Source organism: Argentina anserina, chromosome 7 (assembly GCF_933775445.1).
Source record: "Argentina anserina chromosome 7, drPotAnse1.1, whole genome shotgun sequence".
Classification (NCBI taxonomy): Eukaryota; Viridiplantae; Streptophyta; class Magnoliopsida; order Rosales; family Rosaceae; genus Argentina; species Argentina anserina.
In genome coordinates, this window is record NC_065878.1 from 332,664 (window position 1) to 348,392 (window position 15,729).

Sequence of the window (15,729 nt, forward strand, 5' to 3'; positions counted from 1 at the left end):
TCAAATCTTAAACAAAACTTGAAACCAGTGATACACAGAGAAGAGCTCGAATGATTGAACAAGATACCTGAACCGAAAGAAGAATCTATCAAAAGCACAGAACCATGGCTAAAACTGTAGAGCCTTCTTCTCCTTGATTCTCTCTCACCGTAGCTCCTCTTCAAAAACGAAAACCATATGGATAACGGCGACACCAAGACGAAGCTGTGGCTCCAAGGACAGCACCAGGGAATGATCGGATGACAAGAACTCCTCCCCACTCCATCATTGCAGAACAGCTCGAGACCAAGGTCGGTCTGGCCGTCTGGGCTCCCTTCTGTTGTGTCTTGCTGATCCAATTCTCTTTTATATAAACTCCATGAACGGTCTAGATCTTCTATTGTCTTGAAATCAACGGTGCAAATACCACTGACTTTTATATCTATTTTTAAATAATCTTTGAATAATACCAACTTCAAAACATTATTAAAAATAGCACTGACGTCCCAACAATATCCGTAAAATCTCATGAACTGATAACAACTTCTAGTTTAATTCTACGCACTCGAAAGTTAAAATTCGACAAACTAAAACTTTGAAAAACTACAAAGAATTTTAAAAAATAAGAGAAATTAAAATAAAAATAGCTCGAAATTAATTTTTTTTAATAGAAAACTGAATTTCTAGGATGTTACATACCATTATTCTCTATAATCAAATAACCAGAAATAAGCGAGGTGCGTACACACAAGTATTTTTCCCATCATCAAGAGATACTCTTTGAACATGTCTTTCAACTAAGTTTTTGTGGGACACTACAGACTCTTTTTGTTGATATTAGATAACAAAAGAAATCTCTCAAATTGATTGTATTAGCACGCGCATGTGTTAATGGATTGATCTCCCATGATTGATGATGTATTCGCTTATACTCTTATTCCGTTGTAAAGTATCAACGATGAGCAACTTGACCGAAGTGGAAAGAATCAATACATGCTGAACTAGACTTGTTATATTAGTCATTGTTCGTAAGTGTAATGAGAATGATGAAGTCATGCGATATTTGCAAAACTTATGGCGCAAAAATTGTCTCATTATCCTAGTATTGAATACGATGAGTTATATTCTCTCGTTATGAACATAATTGCTTTCCGCCCCTTGATCAGTAGTAGTGTCCATGAAAACTGATTTACAACATATGATAGTGGTCATTGAATATCTGTGAAGGGATCTTAACGCAGATATGAGAGTGCCTGAGGGACCTTAAATGCCTCCAGACCACGGAGAGCTTATGCAGTCAGATTGCGACGTTCGAGATAACGTAGTACAATCGATTGCAAGAACTCATACCCATATGTGTTAATATGAAAGCCAATTCTAGACTCTATATTTCGTCTAAGTTAAGATGATGAAGAGTTTCAATGAGCTATAGATACATATATGTAAGTGTTGTTGGAATATCATTCTACCCGAGAATCTGATTTTCATTGCAAACTCTTGTTTTGAGTTGTTATGCAATCTTGTTTTCTAAGATCTAAGTTTGGTTAAGTGTAGCATGTATGATCTAAGGATGTGTGCCTAGATTAATGATTTATCATTAGCCCAAGATTACTTTTGAGAAACATGTAATGAACGTTGTATACGTTGGTCTTCGTACTTCATGATTATGACACTAATCAAGAGGGGTTGTTTCGTAGACTTTAGGAGGAGTCTACCTAGCTCACATGATGCTATCAAATGTAAACGGTGCGTTGTGCTCTTTTTCTCTTTCAATCAAATTTTTGTTTTTCACCCAAGAGGTTTTTATTTTGCTTGATAAGGTTTTTACCGAGGCAACGTTATGTACACCATGCAACCTTGGCATGCAACACAAGAGGGAGCGTTCCGAGAGAATTATTATTTTACCATTGTGTGTATATTAGCCTATTTAGGTTTCCTTATTTAAGTAGATTATGTTTTATGTAATAGATATGAATCTCTGATTAATTGAGATACTTCGTATGTAATGCCTATATATAGCCTTCATTATTAATTAATAAAGAGTTACGTTCTGTTCTATTACGTTATTATTATTCTAATTTTATTATTATGTAATAATATCTAAATTTTATGTGGGTATTTTATGTAGATTTAGTACATTTTTAATTAAATCAAATATATGTAGAGGATACGTACGACACGGCGCTGTCTAAAGGAGCCGTGTTGAGCTCATCGAAGTATAAGCAAAATCTGTTGGTTATCTGGGTGTTTCGCAGAGACGGAGGAAGACCAAAATCCGAAACCCAACTCAATCGGATTTTGTGTTAATTAAGCATGACCTCTGTTTCCATTACTCTCTCAGCTCTCCCAGTCTCACTCTCTACCATCACTGAACCACCTTCCCGTAGAGACCCTGGCCCCGGCAACCTATCGACCTCATTCCTTGGCAGAAAGCTCTCCATTGCAATTCCGCATTCAAACAAGTTAGCTTTTTCAAAGCATCCCACGGTGGTCGCCACCGTTCTCTTCAGCCTCCCAACTGGGTATGGTTTTCCTCTATGCCATCCTATTTCGACTTCTTTTCTTTGTTTTCATTTTATGACTAGATGAATGAATTTCTTTGTGTCTTTTTTTTCCAGGAAACCAGAGAGGATTTCTACTGGGCAAACCTCACAGTGAGTTTTCTGAACATTTTCTTGTCTTTTGTTTTTCCTGTTGTTTAGAGCTACACTGTGGATTGAATTTGGTTTCTTTAGATGGTCGGCCAGAGCGATAAAGTCGTTTGCTATGGGTGAACTGGAAGCAAGGAAGCTCAAGTATCCCAATACTGGCACGGAAGCCCTTCTAATGGGAATTTTAGTCGAGGGTAATTATGCCTATTTCTATTGGATTACATTTCTATTTCGTATGTGGCATCAGAAATTATGCTTCGTAATATTTCCATGTCAGCTTTTCCATCCTAAACGACTCCTTGGCGATTTGTTTCTATTGCTGATTGTAACTGCATATTTAATTGACTGCAGAAATGCTGTTTCTTGTACATACAAGTGTTTGGTTTTGAACTTCTAACTAATGTTACTGAGTTTAGATATGATAGCGCAATGCTCTATGTACAAATTTTTATTCCGATTTTGTTATATTCTTAGATCCTAAAACGGGAATACTTGCTTATCCATTTCAAGAATCACAGACTGAGAAGTCTCTCTCTCTCTCTCTCTCTCTCTCTCTCTCTCTGCCAATGGCTTCCATTTGCTTTTGCAGTCTTCATGTTACTTGATTATGCAATGGATTTTAGTAATTTGTTCCAACTCAAGAAATGAACAAAAACAAGGATATTTCTTTTTTCCGATCAGGAACGAGTATAGCTGCAAAGTTTCTCAGAGCTAATGGAATCACACTTTTCAAAGTTCGAGAGGAAATTGTAAAGCTACTTGGAAAGTCAGACATGTACTTCTTCAGCCCCGAGCATCCTCCATTGACTGAGCCAGCTCAGAGGGCCCTTGACTGGGCCATTGATCAAAAACTGAAGTCAGGTAGTGGAAATATTTATCAGAAAATCTACTGATGGTGGTTTATAATTATCATTACCGTCCTAATTTTGTGTTGCGAGTTAAGTTTGAATTAGATAGACATCTTATCTTGTTATTATCTTCATTAGTTCACTCCATATGATTATTAAGGTCCCAACACTTTCCTACAGACATTTATGCTCTGCATGTATGATTACATGTGTGATTTTTATGTGACTTGTTATCAAGATTCTCTTATCTAATACAGGAGCCAGTGGGGAAATAACAGTAACTCATCTGCTTCTTGGGATTTGGTCTGAAAAAGAGTCAGCAAGTCACAAGATCTTGGTGTCCCTGGGTTTTGATGATGAGAAAGCAAAAGAGCTTTCTCTATCTGTAAGTATTGGACTAAATTTTGCTCTTCAAATGATACTTTTTAGGAACTCTAATAGAATTCTTGTATTGTGCAGATGGACAAAGATTATGTTCTTAGGTTTAAATAAGAATGCTATAATTCTACTTGTCAAACAATCTTCTAATCGCACCGTCTGGAACATTTGCCGATACAATATTGAATATCCAAATAACATTGCTTCTTGGTGCAACCTGTTGAGCTGCAAGTGGGTGGAGTTCTGGATTGAATAACAACGCTTTTATGTTGGCAATTTGCAATTCTTTGTAAGGAAATTCGTTGAATTCAATAACTCCATGAAGCATTCACAGGGGCCTCTCAATGATACCTCATTACCTCTCAGGTCACTGAAATCAAATATCACTTTCTTTTTCTTACCTATTCACTGGTTTCCCTCCTGTTATCCATGTTTTCTTATGCTTCTAAAATTCTCACGCAAAAGAAAGAGAAAGAAAGGATTCATTACTATTTAGATTGTGAACTTTTTCTTGTTTTATTTTTTTGTTTCTTTTCTTGTCCTTTTTATTTTCCTAAGCTCAAGGCAGAATAGTCCAACATAGGTGATTGTTCTTGTCAACTTATGTATAATATTAAATACTCTATGTAAAAGTTTCCCTTACTTAGCCTTATTATTGGGTCTTTATATTTGATTGAATTATGTGTTGAAGTAAAGTTGTCAATTTAAAGAAATCTGTTTTGGATTCTTTACTTCTAAATGCTTTGGTAAGTTATTTTAGTGCATCTAGGAATCTTAAAGATTTTTCCTTAAAGTTGAAGGTTTAGGAATCATTCTAAGATCATGAATCATGTTCCAAGTCTGACTAGTGAGGTCAAGTCTGACTAGTGAGGTCATACATAGAACCTTAGAGGCATAATTTTAGCAGTGGTCAATTAAACATGGTCAAGACGATCATCCCAAGAGTGTATATATTTTGGTTAAGGGAGCCAAGAAGTGAAGGTTGAGTATAACTCTTAGGTGAGACTGTTATGGAGAATTCTGTGAGTATAATTTGGTGTGGATCACTTGAGAGTTATAAGAGAGTTGCAAACTTTGAATGATTGGGTGATTTAGAAATTAATGCATGACAGAGTGAGAAAGAGAGATTTTAGAAGCGAGAAATAGAATGAGGGAGGTCAGGGGAGAGAAACCAAGGCACAGCCTATTTTCAATTCATTTCAATCTGAATTAAAGTTATGTTTGAAGAGTAACGAAACGAGAATAATAACGACGTAATTAAACATAATGTGATCCTTTATTGATTGATAATGAGGCTTATATATATGCATTACATCACTTGAATCTCGTAGAATTCTGAGTCCTAATGTATTACAGGGATGCGAATCTATCTCTAACAGGAAATCTAATAAGGCTAATATACATATAAGGGTATAATAGTAATTCCCCAGAACACTCCCTCTTGTGTCGCATGCCTAGGTTGCATGTTGCACACATCATTGCCTCAGTAAAAATCTTGTAAAGCAAAATAAAAACCTCTTAGGTAAAAACAAAAGTTTGATTGAAGGGAAAAAGAGCACAACACACCGTTTACATTTGATAGCATCATATGAGGTAGACTCCTCCTGAAGTCTACAAAACAACTCCCCCTGATTAGTGTCATAATCGTGGAATACAAAGAACAATGTATCCAACGTTCATTACATGTTTCTCAAAAGTAGTATTGGGCTAATGATTAATCATTAATCTCGCCACACATTCTTAGATCATACAAGCTATACTTAGCCAAACTTAGATCTTAGGAAACACGATTGTATAACAACTCAAAACAAGAGTTTGCAATGAAAATCAGATTCTCGGGTAGAATGACCTTCACTCACTTAAACAGTCATAACTTCTTCGTCACAATAGGTATCAACGAACCGTAAAATGTTATGGAAAGTAGACACCCGTGGCTTTCCAGTGACATAAAGTTCACAACCTAATTCGATTGGAGCAGATCACAGTGCTCTATCGAAGTTGATTGACTTGCAAATTTCATGACATAACTGTCCTACTTTGCTAATACGGTCATAACTCACTCAATATGAAAGCTATGAGTAAATGGTTGGTCTCCCTGGAAATTAGACACATAGACCTTTCCAACGCCAGATGAAGAAGACTGGCGCCTACTAAAATAAAGGGGAGTAAATGATGAAGAGGATAGGACACATTCTATCTATCCTCTGTGAAATGAAAAGCCATGAGATGCATATGCATGTCTTACCTGAGACCATGAGATCAAGTTGGTTCTTCACACTTGTTCTTCAACTTGATCAGCAAGACATAAAGCACTACACTATCCTATGATAGGTAGTCTTATTCTTCATCTTGTTCTTTATCTTGATCAACACACTTGAAACACTATACTAAGATAGGTGGTCTTTTGTTTGATCGTTAGGATTGCCCATTCTGTCTCGCCCTAAATGGAATGGGTCTCTTAGTTACGCTGCGCCCCGACCCGAGTCCCCACGTCTGCTCTTCTCCGCCCGTTTTGCCAACACAACATTCGCCCCCAATTTCACCATATTTCATTGAGCGAGCTGTCTTGTAGGTCTCGTTGAAGTTGACCTTCGAAACTGGACAGATTCTGATTTGTCACATTCAATGTGTCTTTCACAAAGGAATTGGGGAATGGACCAATGAATGACTGATTTTGGTCCGAGATGGAATCAGACGTATCATTCAACCTACCAGTGTCAACATCAATACTAACGAGTACGCTAGTGTGTATGAGCTGCTGGCGGCATTGGTGTGGGAGGAATGTTTTGATTCGCTAAATGTAGAACTAGACACATGTCAATGGAACAATGCAAGTCCAATGCTGATGCATAAGTGCATAGTTAATCACATCATAATGAAAACAATAGTGTCCCAACAACACTAACATGTATGAATATATAGCTCATTGAATCTCTTCATCATCTATACTTAGACGGAATCGAGAATCAAGAATTAGCTTTCATATGAACACATATGGGTATGAGTTCTTGCAACCGATTGTATTACGTTCTTTCGAACGTCGCAATCTGACTGCATAAGCTCTCCGTGGTCTGGAGGCATTTAAGGTCCATCGGGCACTCTCATATCTGCGTCAAGATCCCTTTACAGATATTCAATGACCACTATCATATGCTGCAAATCAGTTTTCATGGACACTACTACTGATCAAGTGGCGGAAAACAATTATGTTCATAACGAGAGAATATAACTCATCGTATTCAATACTAGGATAATGAGACAATTTTTGCGTCATAAGTCTTGCAAATATCGCATGACTTCATCATTCTCATTACACTTACGAACAATGACTAATATAACAAGTCTAGTTCAGCCTGTATTGATTCTTTCCACTTCGGTCAAGTTGCTCATCGTTGATACTTTACAACAGAATAAGAGCATAAGCGAATACATCATCAATCATGGGAGATCAATCCATTAACATACGTGCGCGCTTTATATGATCAATTTCATAGATTTCTATTCTTCTCTAACATCAACAAAAGGAGTTTGTAGCGTCCCACAAACTTAGTTGATACACATGTTTAGAGAATATCTCTTGATGATGGGCGAAATACTTGTGCCTACGCACCTCGCTTGTTTTTGGTTTTGATTCTAGAGAATAATGGTCTCCCCCTCATCTAGGTAGGAGCCAAGACCAAAGCTTTGACCCTTACTAGTCCATCTTTCCGTTTACCACCCTTGTTTTGTGGTGCAATACCACGGGCGCAGACAACACCACAACGTACGATGGTGCCATCGCCGGCTTCATTTCCACTGTCAGGGATGGTGCCAATGGTGCTAGAACCATGTCATATGAAATTATCCCATATTCTGAGAGTTCCAACCTTACCGGCACATCACAGCATTTATGTGCGATCTCGTCACTTTCACAATATCGGTAAAGTCATTGAGCATCGAATCTTTGACTTTCTGGAGGTCGATAATGCGTTGCACTCATTGCTTACTTAGAGCAGTGCGGGATCTTAATGAGACATAGTGCCACACCACGTCAATTCCTAGCATTAAAACCGGAATGGGAGCATTCCATATCTCCCCCTAACGACGGGAAATATGTCTAATCAAAGTGACCGTATGTGGATATCGTAGGATAGAGATCCACGGTTGTACATTGGAAATAGCGGACAAGTGTTGGTAATTCATAAATCATAACCAACCAAAATACTTAATCGTTTCAAGTAGACCCATTGAGATTACTAGAATAGAGGCACATAAACAACTTAACCAAATAGGCAGTAAAAAGAACGTTAGGATCGTATCCAGTGACCATCTGGTACACACTAAACGCTTGGTGAGTTGTGGGTTTGAAACGAATATGTGTCGCTACATGTAACATTATTACATATTTCCATGCAAAAATCGGCAGGTTAGTACCCATAACTAAGAACGAGCTCTGCTAGATTGTGCAGTGAATGAACATGAGGAATAATATGTTCAACGACGATCCTAGTAGACATACACAACAAAATCATCAAAGTCGTGGATGTGAACTCTCCAACGGTATCCAATCAAATAGATTTGAGAGGATGGGAAGGGTGGTGAGCCCTTAGAATGATGATCATAGCTAAAAACTTTAGCAAATGCAGCGTTTAATATGGAAAGCAAAGCAACGTGTGACCAACGGGTCGATGCTATTAACCTATACCATAAAAATACCGAAAAATGTCTGCATTCGGTTGGATAGGGTCCACTAATGTCGCCTTAAAAACTTTGTAAGAATGAAATATGCTCAACGTAAGAGTCATCAGTTAAGCACGTTTTGTCAGGAGGCCGTGCATGAGGGCCTGTGGGGCAGCTGCAGGGGCAGCAGGGGGTGCAAGGCTGCGAGGCAAATGAGGGGTTGTGTACAACCAATTTGTAGAATTTCTGACAAATATATTCCTCTCCATTCTCAACATAAGTATCAAGATGAAAATGTATCATTGGCATATATGGCCTTTTAAACTTCGTAGGGCACGAAGATATAAAACACAATCTCCGCACAAAATCCGTAAAACAACTCATGTCCCGTAGAACAGTGTGGGTGGTTACGCAATCAACAAGATACTCGACTTCACCGCGGGACATCAACAAAATAAATTAAGAGAGTCGACGACACGGGGAACAATTTCAAGCAATACCCTATAGGACATTGTCAGAAAGAGGATTGAAAATAGTACAATCTTATCAAATGTATCACATGGCAATAGAACTACATTCTTCAACTTAAAAGTTAGAAAAACATGGTATTGGAGCAGTTGAATACCAAACAATTTGGGTGGTAAAACCATCCAATTGGTGCGGGTGGTCACCAATAATATAAAATCGTTTGAGCTATGAAATGACTTCGAAAATAATTAACCGGAAAACCATGTCAAAAGAACTCAAAACCTGGTGAAATTTGGATTAGAAAAACGTGGCAGTAAAAAACTGCTTGAAATATGCCAGAAAAAACCAAAAAATCGCCAATTGCAGAAAACCGACCAACAGCGGCCGAAGCTTCATGTCCGCCAGGGGACGTCGGCATGAACCAGATGGTGGCGCCGGAGACGCCGGCAAGTGGCCGGAAGGCAGCTCAAAACGCCGGAACAGTAACCGGGAAAAACGACGTTAATTTTGACGTTCCGAGGTCCGTGTTCCAAAGTTTGAAATTCCAAATTCACAATGTAGTGCTATTGGGGTCCCATGTAACCTAAAAGCGGTCAATTTTAAAACCATGTGAGTTGCAAACGTTGACCATTCATGCTAGGTTTAAAGCAAATAAAATTCTCACGAGTTTATCTTGTAAACAAGAAATACGAGAAATTTTATTGAATATGCGAATATTTAATACAACACAAATAAGCTTCCAATTCTAATAGACGACTTAAGCTAAAGTCGAGCAAGAAACATGGCAATGCCAACGTCATACTTGAAAAAATAGTAAGCAGAAAACATAGTTAAAATAGATTGACTAATCAAAAATTCGTAGGAACAAAAATCTTGCATATCAGATCTGGTGGAGTCTTAGCCTGAGGCTCAAAATTTGCTTACTTGAGAATGAAAGAATGTTATGTTTTCATCTCCAAAATTCCCTCAAGAAATAGATACAGGTGCCAAAAATGACATGTATTTCTCGGATGTGGAGCATGCTTCAAGGTCAACTCTGGTAATACAACGCCATAGACGTTTATTGAATCACTTTAAGTGTGTCCTATAGAATTTGTTATTTTTGGAATATTTTACGAACAAATAGTTCTGCTTCAGAGTAATGGATTTCAACTCAAATAAATAAGTACGGAGACCTTAGGATTATCGTTTATATATAGGAGTTAAAAAAACTCAAACATTCAAATAACAGTCGCGATGACGACGCATCCATAAGAAACGAAAGTTGTATAGGTTTCGAGTAATCGAAACTATTCAAGTATGTAACCGAATTAGAAGGGTTGTGATGTATATGGTCACAAAATAATCGATGCATATCGACGATTCTCATGATCGTACCCAAAATAACGGTGTACTCAGACAACCACACGAAATCGATTTCTTCCCTTTAGATAATAACGTGACTCCCCAAAGACCGTCACACGAAAAACGTCGATCAAGAGGGGAATCATATCTTTCTTTGGTCTCATCGGCATTATAAGAAAGGCCGGAAAATAGACATGAAAAAGGTTAATAGTGCCCGATAATTTATATATATATGTTCAAAAGTAGCAACTTTAAGAAAAACATACTTGTTGGTGTGCCAAATAGACCGCATATAATTAAATTGCTCTGCAAATCGATCGTCATTCAAGAAGCTGCTTAATGAATTCATTTTCGATCTTCGTCTGATGACATAAAAATCTGGTAAGGATACAATCGAAATTGTATGTAGATGATAAAAGTATCGTGTATCTCGGCACGAATGTCATCACCATAGTACGATGAGCAATGATTTTTCCTATAAGAGCACGTGAAATATCGTTAGAAATAAAAACGTGCTAATGAACATTTAAATAATGAAATAGGAAAAAAATAAAAGGAAAAGAAAGTGTAAAGCCAAATAGGCTCAGTTGGGCTCGGTGGAGCCATAGGCCTTGAATTATGAGCCGGGTCGATCTGGAAAACGGATCGGGAATGAGGCCATGCCGATCTCTGTAAATCCGGGTCGAGCAGAGCTGGACAGCATGTGGGTGACATCGATTTGTCGTCGGAGCAGACAAAAGAGACTAGAGGCTCAAGGCGTCAACGATGATGGCTGCTAGTTGGGGCTTCGACGACATCAAGGGACACCATCGGAGTTGCACGGGTCAGAAACCAAAAATCTGGGGCGAGCTCGTCGGAGTTCGAGGAGGCCGGACTAGGGTTGAAAGACGGCCAAAGACTGCAGGTGACGCCGGGACGGGCTGGGTTCATTGACGGTGAGCGAGCTTGGTCTAGGAGGGAAGACGCGCAGCACAGATCTGCATGATGGCGGCGACGGAGTCGGACTAATGAAGAACCGCTGGGGTCGCCGGACAGAGAAGCTCTACGTCGTCGGGGGCTCGGGCCAAGGCAAAGCACGTGCGGTCTGAGATCGACAACCAATCCGAGTTCGTGGAGACTGGTCTCCTGCCGTGGCGGGGGGGGGGGGGGTCAACGCCGGTGGATGGGCGGAGAGGGTGGGTGCCCAGAAAAGAGATCTGTGTGCCCATAGCATATTCATTCCCCTTTTTGTTTTTTTTTACTTCTTTTGCTGACAGCAAATTGTCGGAAATTGTTTCGAATTTTCCGGCTATGCCAAAAATAAAAGGTTACCGGAGACTGGGATTTCAGGGTTAGGATTTATTTTTCTGGTGGCCTCGTCATGATAACGTGTTTGAGGAGGAACGAAACAAAAATAATAACAACGTAATAGAACATAACGTAACCTTTTATTGATTGATAATATGGCCTATATATAGACATTACATCACCTGAATCCCGTAGGATTCGGAGTCCTAATCTATTACAGCAATGCGAATCTATCTCTAACAGGAAACCTAATAAGGTCAATACACACACAAGGGTATAATAGTAATTCTCCCAGAATAAGTTACAATATATAGCCATATTTATAGGATTCAAACACAATGAAATTGCTAAAACTTAATAATAATTAGATTAATAGACTTGAAATACTGAAATAGACATAAAGACACAATTCAAGACTTTTTGACACTTAGACTTCAATAGACTCTTAAAACACCAAAACCCATAATCATTATTCATAAAACTGAAAATTAACTTGAAAGACCCCTAATCTACCTTGGAGACTTTTCTTGTGTCAATCTTATCTGTTTTATTTTTGTGTTTTGTGAAGTGTTTAGTTGGAAGGTTCAGTAGTCTAGGAGCTTTTATTGCGAGCAGTTGATTGTGGAAGGTTTAGTAGTCCATAACCAATATTTTATAAATAAATATTATCTTTACTCTTCATCATTGTTTTTCAATATTTTATGATAATCGATATTTACTTGATATTTCAAAATATTCTGTTATTTTAGATGGTTGATATTTTCATTCTCACCGAAATGTTAGTCATTGATGTTGTGAATAAGGGCTGAGCCAACCTAAGGCTCCACTAAGTAGGGGTGTAAATGGGTCAAGCCGAGTACTAGGTTGTTCATGTTTGGCTCGTTTTCATTCGATCGAGTTCGAGCCGGGCTAAAAATTTGATTTTTTTTCCTTCATGTTCAAGCTCGGCTCGGCTTGAAAAAGCTTGAGCTGGGCTCGAGCCGGCTTGAATCATTTGGAATTAATATTTTAAAATCAAGAAATTCAAAATAAAATTCAAAATTTTATGTCATAGCATCATATAAAATCTCTTTTAATTAAGAAAGAATGGAATAATAGAGTACCTGCTTGTGGTTTCATGACAAATTGACGATGGAAGTTGTTTGTTTCTTTAGAGTTTGGCCATTTGGGGTGGTGAAAATTTTATAGAACTGATTGAATTATGCCTCCTACTAAACACTATTTATATAGTGTACAATAAGATTAGGGTTTCATTTAATTATTATTTATAATATATTTTTAATGTTATTTCTCATACAAAAATTATACTATATATATATTATAAAAGTTATTAAGTCAAACTTAATAAACGAGCAGAGGTTTTAACGAGCTCGAGCTAGCTCGCAAGTTAAACGAGTCGAACGAGCCGAATACTTATTGTTCAAGTTCGGGCTTAATATTGAGCTTAAGCTTGGCTCATTTAGCTTTACGAGTTCGAGCCGAATACGGGCATGAGCGGCTCGAGCCTACTTACAGCCCTACCACTAAGCTTAAGACCAAATAAGCTTGTTGAGGTAAAATGAAAGCTACTTACGTAAAAAAAAAAAAAAGTTCTCCTTACTACGAGCTTTTATCTTCAAAATTTCATGCAATGTATGAACATCTTACTCTAGATTTTCATGCAATGTATGAACATCTTACTCTAGATTTTCATGCATATATTACGGAAAATGATACAACTTGGGATCCAACATTTCACAACTTAATGTCCATGTCTTCTATATGTCAGCTTCAGAGTTTTTCCTATGATCTATAGACTGATTTGTTTGGTATTAACTCACAAGAACCACTTAGAGAGATTTAAAATCAGTGAACATCAAAAAAAAATAGAGGATGATTGTACCGTGTGTCAAATTGAAAAAGAATATGCTAAAGAGGATAAGAATAAAGTGGTGATATAGTTTAAAACCTTGAGATCTCCAAGAGTAAGATCTACTTAGTTTTTTTTTTTAATTGTGTGCTTCTTGTATTGTATTTTATCTCATTTTGCATTTATGGTTCATGCAAATGCTTTACCACCAAAAAGAAAAGGTTTATGCAAATCCTTTTGAAGGTAAGGCTTGTTATGCAAGGCTCTTGTTATTATGCAACTGATTGACCAGTCGAATGCAACATTGGCACTTGTGGGCGGACTTTCCAGGAGTTGGCCTAGACACTCCTGCGAATTGGGACGCGACACTTTTGACACCAACCTTTTGAATTTGACATTAGTTAAAAGTAATTAAAATTACAAATTAAGACGTCTCTTTTACTTTTTCTTAACATATAAAATTGATCCACGTGAAAATGATGTAGTTAAGGAAATAATGATCAAATATTCGACTCATATTGTATGGTTAAAAACCGAATAATAATCAATCATATTCAACGCGTATGTATTTGTATTCTTTTTATGTAAGTTATTCAAATGCATGCGTGATTTACAAGCTATTCCGATAGAGGAATCTGAGCCCATCAATATAGCATCTAGTACTTTGTGGGCGGGAGAAAATGAAATTACATACTGTGTGAGCACCCGATAATGAAACTTCATGACCGAAGTATTGGATACAATTCGTGATATTTCAGGGGGCGCATATTGTTTTCTTTTCTTTCTTTATTTAATTCCAAAGAAACGTCATAACCAGGCATCTATCTAGACGCCTAGTCAAGGATATTCTTTTCATTGTTTAAACGGATGGATAGATGTTAGCTAAAAGACCCACATGGATGGATCCTTAAATATCATCACCATACACAAGAGATCACACCGACTGTGCGAAGAAGAAAAGAAAAGCTTCAAATAAGGTATAGGATGGGAGTGGTGATAATCGACGGAACAACGGTGAAGGACTTCGTGAGCGACGAGGTGCTGTTCAAGAAGAGCGTGGACGAGCGTTTTGCTGCTCTAGATCTCAACAACGATGGCGTTCTGTCCCGGTCGGAGCTGCGGAAAGCGTTCGAGTCGATGAGATTGATCGAGACCCACTTCGGCATGGACGTGGCCACCTCGCCGGATGAGCTGACGCAGCTCTACGATTCCATATTCGATAAGTTCGACTGCGACCAGAGCGGGACGGTGGATCTGGACGAGTTCAGGGAGGAGATGAAGAAGATTATGCTGGCCATAGCCGACGGGCTTGGTTCTTGCCCTATTCAGATGGCTCTCGAGGACGGCGATCAGAGCTTTCTCAAACAGGCTGCAGATCTTGAGGCTTCCAAGACCTCCTAGCTGCCTGCTGCCTGCTCCCTGCTCATGCCTTCCTTCACTTCACTTTTTTTTGTTTTTTGTTTGTTTTGAAAACTAAACTTCACTTCACTTCACTTCTTGCGACTTCTTTTCTTGTGTTTTTGTTTTTCTCTTTATGGAAGGAATGGAGGTATATAAGCTTATGTTTTGTACCAAATGCAATATGTTATTATCTTTTAATTTGATAAATAAGATGTATGTTAAAGGAAAAAAGAGCCGATGGGAGTAGGAATTAGCAGCACGTAGTTTTGTTTTGATTTATTGTTTCATTACATATGCACTTTAGGGGGTTATAGCACTTACGAGTAGTTTGTAACTTATGCCTTCCATCCATTGATCTGTTTCGACCGGTTCGAATTGGATCAATGTGTGAAAGACGCATTATTTTACAATGTTTTCTACAACCGAGTCCACTTCAACATTTTGTTCAACGTGATATGTGAATACCTTCCACTAATTCATCGCTCGCCATCACCCGTACTTTTGGGTTCGTTCAAGAATCAAGAGGTTAGACAAAGGATATTATGAAATTAGTCTCTGAATTTCTCTACCTTCCTATCCATGTAGAAGGAAATATACCTCTTCATTCTAATGTAAATATACCAACAGGTGGTTTTCCAACTGACGTACTGCTTAATTTTGCCTTTACCGACCTTGATGTCTTGTTTCAACGTGTATTCCCTTCTGATGTGTATGAAGACCCCCAACTATTAAGTCCTTATGGAAGAGACATCTGAACATGAAGGTCGAGAGAGTTCCTTCTACGGCCACTCTAGAAGTTGGAACAAGAGCTATTCCATATCAAAATCTCACTTGGTCAGTTGGTCATCCCATCGTGAGTTAGTTT

The 15,729-nt window shown here is 38.1% G+C and overlaps 2 protein-coding genes across 2 annotated transcripts; both read left to right on the forward strand.

Annotated features, from left to right (window-relative positions):
- Positions 1-2,186: 2,186 nt before the first annotated feature.
- Positions 2,187-4,508, forward strand: LOC126802482 (ATP-dependent Clp protease ATP-binding subunit CLPT1, chloroplastic). The gene is made up of 6 exons (XM_050530120.1): positions 2,187-2,501; positions 2,598-2,633; positions 2,715-2,824; positions 3,312-3,491; positions 3,736-3,863; positions 3,938-4,508. Exons 1-6 carry the CDS (start codon positions 2,293-2,295, stop codon positions 3,968-3,970), a joined length of 696 nt encoding a protein of 231 aa, XP_050386077.1. The 5' UTR covers positions 2,187-2,292; the 3' UTR covers positions 3,971-4,508.
- Positions 4,509-14,342: 9,834 nt separating this feature from the next.
- Positions 14,343-15,114, forward strand: LOC126802789 (uncharacterized). Its single transcript, XM_050530493.1, has one exon. The coding sequence runs from the start codon at positions 14,448-14,450 to the stop codon at positions 14,862-14,864; it is 417 nt and encodes a 138-aa protein (XP_050386450.1). The 5' UTR covers positions 14,343-14,447; the 3' UTR covers positions 14,865-15,114.
- The last annotated feature ends 615 nt before the right edge of the window (positions 15,115-15,729 follow it).